This window comes from Sinocyclocheilus rhinocerous, unplaced genomic scaffold (assembly GCF_001515625.1).
Source record: "Sinocyclocheilus rhinocerous isolate Xijiao unplaced genomic scaffold, SAMN03320098_v1.1 scaffold1830, whole genome shotgun sequence".
In the NCBI taxonomy this organism is placed as follows: Eukaryota; Metazoa; Chordata; class Actinopteri; order Cypriniformes; family Cyprinidae; genus Sinocyclocheilus; species Sinocyclocheilus rhinocerous.
Genome location: NW_015650704.1, coordinates 13,756 through 21,216, shown reverse-complemented (window position 1 = coordinate 21,216; position 7,461 = coordinate 13,756). Strand labels below are relative to the sequence as shown.

At 41.3% G+C, this 7,461-nt stretch overlaps 1 protein-coding gene across 1 annotated transcript in view; it reads right to left on the bottom strand.

Moving 5' to 3' along the window:
• LOC107712390 (transcriptional repressor p66-alpha-like) overlaps nt 1–5,099 on the bottom strand; it is a 16,031-nt gene extending 10,932 nt beyond the window's left edge. The window contains exons 1-5 of the mRNA XM_016517627.1: nt 4,764–5,099; nt 2,889–3,012; nt 2,658–2,789; nt 1,934–2,062; nt 772–957 (exon numbers count right to left, since the gene is read on the bottom strand). Of these exons, the coding sequence (XP_016373113.1) occupies nt 772–957; nt 1,934–2,062; nt 2,658–2,789; nt 2,889–3,012; nt 4,764–4,933 (741 nt within the window). The 5' untranslated portion in view covers nt 4,934–5,099. The remainder of the gene's footprint in view (nt 1–771; nt 958–1,933; nt 2,063–2,657; nt 2,790–2,888; nt 3,013–4,763) is intronic.
• Between the last annotated feature and the right edge of the window lie 2,362 nt (nt 5,100–7,461).

The window sequence follows — 7,461 nt, the reverse complement described above, 5'->3', positions numbered from 1 at the left end:
AGACTAAATATCAACATGGATATACTCATCTCACCTGCACAAAAACAGATTCAGTGTTCCTCAAAATCAATAAAAACAGTCAAATGCAAACTCAGAATATTATACAAACCTGCAATAATTAAAAGTGTTAAATAAGACAAATATTATGTATTTAATCCCATTTTATTAACCGATGTCTTTGCTGTTGACCTTCGATGATCCAATTTAACCATACTAATAAGACATTTGTGTTATTGCTGAATAGTGTTGAACTTTCTTCTCCTGCGCCATATTCTTCATGAGATGTGTTTGAGCGTCGCCCTCTACTGTACAGACGTGAATTTACATTTCCTTCAGCCTGAGGTGTATTCGTTTCACTTTTATTGTGAAAGGGCTTTTACGTTTGTAAAATAACTTTTTTATATTAAAAACAAACAAGCAAGCCCTGCCCAGACTTAAAAAGTAACTCAAAAGTAACTTAATGCATTACTTTCCATAAAAAGTAACGTAGTTAGTTACTTTTTTTAGGGAGTAACGCAATATTGTAATGCATTACTTTTAAAAGTACCTTTCCCCAACACCGTTCGTGAGCATTTAAGTGTGCAGTTAAAAACTAGCCTAGAGCTCCATCTGCTGTTAAAATCTAAGCTCAGAATCAATTCCAGAGAGAATCGCAATGCATTCGGAAAAACTCAGAATCGATCCTCGAATCGTGATGCATCGATTCATCGTTCCAGCCCTAGTGTTCAGTGTGAAGCACTAGAGAGTTCTCCGTGGACAGACGTCACACACCTGGCTGATGCTGAGAAGCAGGCCTGTGCTGGGGATGGAGGTCATGCGTATGAGGCCGGGCTGGATGATCTTGTGTCCCGGGACGCTGCTCACCGTGGCTCTGGGTGCGAGGAGCAGCGGAGGAGGCCCTGAGGAGTTCTGCTGCTGTCTGAGGCTGGAGACCTGCAGCGGCGACACCAAGATCGACTGCAGCGCAAGAGACATATATAAGTGGTCAACCGATATATCGGCCGATACTTGGCATTTTTCAAATATCGGCATCAGCTGATACGTTCTTCTGTTTGGCCGATGTGTTCAAGACGGGACTTTTATTTTGACGGCGCTGAAAACGGCACATTCTCCTTCCCTCGTTCGCTGTCGTCAGTTTAACAGTTCTGTCTAATACGGATAGAAGTCTGTCTAATAATCAGATAGAACTCTTAAACAAAGGAATTAATATTTATACAAAAAAGTATTATGACGATTGCTTTTATACTGTTAGTAATAGAAATGCAAACATTATAATACTTTCTCGTTTGCCGTCAGCATTCAGGAAATACGCATTTATATCATTTAAACATTAAAGTTTTTTAATGACTAATGAACATTTAATTTCACAAACCTTGCAGCTGTATCCAGCTGTGAGATCTTGTGAAGTGTGCTTTTGTATATTGCATGATCGCGTGTTCTCGAATTGAATGCGGACAGGAGGAGAGTTCAGCTTCACTGGAGACGCGCAATCAACTCGTGATTTCAAACTATGCTGCGCTTCATGCATTTACCCACTGTCATATTCATGTCATTTCCACTGTGTGCTGCATGTAAAATGAGTGTTACCTTGGCTTTATTTGAAAAAATATGATTCCCAATGCACACAAACTTCCCAGAATACTGAGTGCCCTGTTGGTTACAGTGTTTACTTCCTTTTTAATTATATTTGTATTAAATATGTATTAATTTGTGAAAAATACTTTGTCATCTAAAGTATAAGTACGTTTATTTTACACATTTATTTTTAAATCCATTTTCAAATGATTTCAAATTTCTTAAATATTAATTCAAATAAAATGATATCGGCTTTATATCGGCCACCCGGCTTTCCAAGATATCGGCATCGGCTGTCAAAATACCAGTATCGGTCGACCACTGGTCAGCGCATGTCCAGACAGGTGAGGAGACGCACCTGAGCTCCTCTGAGCAGCGGAGGCATGATGATCTGAGCGCTGTGTTTGGACAGCGGAGGAGGAATCACCGTCCCAGAAGCCCGAGCGGAGATCACCTGACCAACAACAGCAGCACATTCACAACCACACTCTCACATCTGTTCCTGGACACAAACGCTCACGAGACAGGTAACACTTTAATTCACTGCATCCGTTACACACGTTACACATACTTGGAGATGTAATGGTATGAACATTTCTTATCACGATTATAGTGACCAAAATTATCACGGTTATCAGTATTATCAAGGTATTGTTCAAATGTGCTGGAAATGTTCAAAAAGTACTGACACATAAATCACCCATACTCAGAATTAGTGCTCTGCATTTATCCCATCCAAAGTGCACACACACAGCAGTGAACACACACCCGGAGCAGTGGGCAACCATTTTTTTGCTGCGGCGCCCGGGGAGCAGTTGGGGGTTCGGTGCCTTGCTCAAGGGCACCTCAGTCGTGGTATTGAAGGTGGGAGAGAGCGCTGATTATTCACTCCCCCCACCTACAACCTTTGGATTACGAGTCTGACTCTCTAACCATTAGGCCACGACTTCCCCTTATAACAGTTATACCCCACGAATAACAGTCATCATCCACTAATGTATCCAGAAACACAGCGGGTTATGATTATATCACGCTAGTCACTGTCTGTGCTACTGAAGGTCAGGCTGAGAGTGTGTTTGTACCTTCTGTGCTCCGGAGTCTTTGTGTATGTGACTCTGTCTGAGTTTCTTGAGCAGGATGAGTCTGGCCTCCTCTAAACGCAGCTCCTCCTTCAGCTGCGTAACGACGCGCTCGCGCTCCTCCGGAGAACTGCTCTGAAACAGAACATACACTACACATGAGATACACTAAATATACATGAATCTGGCACAGAGAGCGAGCCGTAACACGCGTGTCAGAGGTCACGTGTTTACCATCAGCAGATCCGTGTCCAGCTGTTTGACGTGATTTCCTCCGTTCACCGGCGGACTGGGCGCCTCGTCCGACAGAACGATGACGTCATCAGGCGACGGAGACCGCGCCTCTCTCTTCATCGCGCTGCAATCAAACACAGGCTCGTTAAACGTGACGAGCAGAGCACAAGAACTGTGTTTCACTGCTGCACAGATAAACACACAGCATACGCTGCGGTCTGCAGGATTATTCTCAGCGGATTAATCTGGATTACATCATCAGATCCCAAAAATTAAGTGCTCATAATTAGATTATAATACGCAATTAGACTAGTTACTTTTTTATTGATTTAATGATTGCATATTATTCACACCATTGCAGTAAATGTTTCGTAACTTATTTATTCTCTCATATATTTTTATTTTAGTTCCTTCACAAACACCAGTTTCCATGATAAAAATGGACTATATTTATTTCTTTATAATTTTATATATTCTCTATCTTTTATTTTCTATATTTTTATATATGGTTTCTATATTTATGTTTTTATATAATATATTTTTTCTGAAATAGGGTTGCAAAAAGGTGGAGAATTTCAGGAAAACGTACAAAAATTTTAGAAAAAATTCAGGATTTTTTTGTGTAAAACTTTTGGAATATTTGGGGAATTTTCAGAAACTTTTGGAAAGTTTACGGAAATTCTCTGGAAATGTTCCACCCCTTTGCAACCCTATTCCGAAATGATTATTTTACAAAATGATCTATGCAATCAATGATGGAAGTCAAACGTAATCTAAAATTATATTATTAACCTTTATTAATTGTTAATTTTTATTCTTAGCCCTTCACCCCTTATTTCTAGTTATTTGGGGCCCCTCTCTAGAAATGTTCTGGGTGTTTTTTTTTTATTCAGAGTTGAATTTTGTAAAACAAGTTAATACAGCGGTGAAATCTCGTTTCTACTATTTAAGGTTAATAGCTAAGATAAAACCAGTGACAGAATAACTCCAATTTTAGCATCCTTGCAATGGTTACCTGTTAGATATCGGATCGATTTCAAGGCCTTAGTAATAATTGTTAAAATTTTAAATGGTCTCGCACGCTCGTATTTGTCAGGTCTTGTTATTCTACATAATCCAGTAAAGAATCTGAGGTTTTATTCACTTATGCTCCCTATTGATCGCTTTTAAAATGGCTTTGAAGAAGCATTTCTATATCTTGGCTTTTGAGTCTGATTTGGGAGAGACTTAATATACACAATTTTTTTTCTTTTTTAGATGTTGTGTATGTTATTGTTTCTGTTTGGTTTTTTGATTGCATTGTACAGCACTTTGGGCTGCTCTTGTGGCAGTAGAAATGTGCTATATAAGAAAAATAAACTAAAACCTAATTTTTATCATGTAATTTTTAATCAGTAATTGAGTGAATTTGTAAGTAATGCACCAGTACTGATTACTCCTGTCTGAACTAGTAGTGTTTGTGTTTGTCTGCGGGTCAGTGATGAGATCGATGTCCACTAGAGGGGGCAGATATGAAATAATCCAATCAGCTGTGAGCTCAGAGGAGCAGCGATCACATGACTGCAGTCGGACGTCACTTCCTGTCCTCACACACAGCAAAGGGCAGATGGGAAAATCCCAGCACTCGCTGATCTGAGGAGTCTAACGCTTTCAGAACATCACTAGCAGCTGCAGTACTAGTGATGAGTGACTGGTAAACAGCACTAATTCAGTGAAGGCAGTGTCGACCATCATCAGCACACACACACTCTCTCACACACACACACTCTCTCTCTCTCTCTCACACACACATACACACACACACACACACACACACTCTCTCTCTCTCTCTCTCTTTCTCTCTCTCTCACACACTGTCATGTAAAGGCTCCTCACGTGTTGCTCGTGTCCATGGGCTCGTCTCTCGTCTGCAGCTCTTCTTTGATGGTGGTCTTCAGGACGCTGGAGTCCTGGACCGATCGGGAGTCATCCAGCTTCAGCTGCAGAGATTCCTGCTCTAGAGCGCGCTTCTGACTGCGTGTCTGCCTCACCGCGTCCTCACACATCACCTGAACACACCAGCACACACCATCACATCACTAATGAGCCTAAACTCAAGCCACAGTTTAATCTGTCTGTAAAGAGTGCGCCTGAACAGGTGGAGGAAACCAGACTTCTTGGATTTATGCTAGACAGTAGGCTGAAGTGGTCAAAACAGAAAATATGGTAATAGTTATCAGTTATTAAGTTATTAAGGTTATTAAATTTTTACCACAGTTATTGCATCTCTCAAATTGTGCAAACAATGGTTCTTACTTATTTGAACAACTGTCCGAAACAAATAAATAAACAAATTATAATTCACACTGACTGATTGTAAGTTTCACAGTTTCTCTGAATCTGAGTTGCTTAGGAACAGACAACCAATCAAACGCTGTTTCAGTGCTTAACTCATTAAATATTCACGAACAGTCACACAAACATTCATGTGTGTTCCGAGTCATTAAACAGTTGACAATAATGAAGTGACATCGGTCTGTTTTCTGTCACATGTTCCAATGAGCACGGATGGAGAAACAGGTCATGTGACGCAATCACCCAATGTTAACCTCAAAAATATGCAAATGAGAAGAAATGCACAGTGTGAAATCTGAAAACATGAATCCAGAATCAGTGTGACACAGGATTACATTCAGCAGGCTAATAATCACGTGTGTGTGCGAGAGACACTGTGTGTGTGTGTGTGTGTGTAATATGAATAAATAATCTTTCCATTGATGTATGGTTTGTTAGGATCGGACAATATTTGGCTGAGATACAACTATTTGAAAATCTGGAATCTGAGGGTGCAAAAAAATCTAAATATTGAGAAAATCATCTTTAAAGTTGTTCAAATGAAGTTCTTAGCAATGCATATTACTAATCAAAAATTAAGTTTTGATATATTTACGGTAGGACATTTACTAAATATCTTCATGGAACATGATCTTTACTTAATATCCTAATGATTTTTGGCATAAAAGAGAAATGTATAATTTTGACCCATACAATGTATTGTTGGCTATTGCTACAAATATACCCCAGCGACTTAACACTGCTTTTGTGCTGCAGGGACACATATTTTGTAAAATTCATCAATCATGAATCTCTACAGACAATAGCATCATTATTCAGATCAGATCAGTTCAGTGCTGGTTTCAGTTCAAAGTGACGCCCTGTCTGATTTCCCAGAGGTCAGTGGGTCCGTGATGCTCAACAGGAAGTTTCATCGACAAAGAAAGAAAACCTACCTACAGACAACATGAGCTCATTCCTGCAGGAGAGCCTCAGCACACTTTCACCAGCACACTTCCTGTATGACAGGAAGAGCCACACACACACACACACACGCTTACACATGCGCACGCACACACACACACACTTACATTTACACATGCGCACACACACACACACACACACACACACGCTTACACATGCGCACGCACACACACACACACTTACATTTACACATGCGCACACACACACACACACACACACACACGCTTACACATGCGCACGCACACACACACACACTTACATTTACACATGCGCACACACACACACACACACACACACACGCTTACACATGCGCACGCACACACACACACACTTACATTTACACATGCGCACACACACACACACACACACACACACGCTTACACATGCGCACGCACACACACACACACTTACATTTACACATGCGCACACACACACACACACACACACACACGCTTACACATGCGCACGCACACACACACACACTTACATTTACACATGCGCACACACACACACACACACACACACACGCTTACACATGCGCACGCACACACACACACACTTACATTTACACATGCGCACACACACACACACACACACACACACGCTTACACATGCGCACGCACACACACACACACACTTACACATGCGCACGCACACACACACACAGATAATGGAAAGCTGACTAGTTGTTTTCTCTCTCCCACCCGGTGACATCACAGACACACACATGACCCTTCCCAGGATTCCATGGGGCACACGACGCACTTTCCTGAGAACCGGCTGGAACCGGTAAGTGTGTGACAGAGAGAGACAGAAGGCGAGAGTTAACCCTTTGTGGGTAGAGACGCATCACGACACAAGCGCCGTTTCTGCAGACCACTGGTTAGCACTTCAGGTTAAGTCAGGCATTACTGTTACTAGTTCTCAAACCAGCAGAAAGAGGAGATCAGGAGACACATGGGCTGTTTCTATGATGCTTCATGATGTTCTTTTTGAATGTTTGACAGCCTCAGTTCTCTTTCACTGTCCAAATGCATCTAAAAACATGAAATCTTAAAATCTGTTTGTGAATAAAAAGTTGTTTCACAAAAACATGTGTTCTACAGAAGAAATAAAGCTGTAAGGGTCTGAGGTTAGTCCTCGGATCAGGTGTCTGCAGGCGATAAAATGGCGCCACGGTGTTATGTTACACGTCCCTGGTGGCTGACACACACACACACACACACACACTCACTCACTCACTCACACACTCACACACACTCACTCACTCACACAC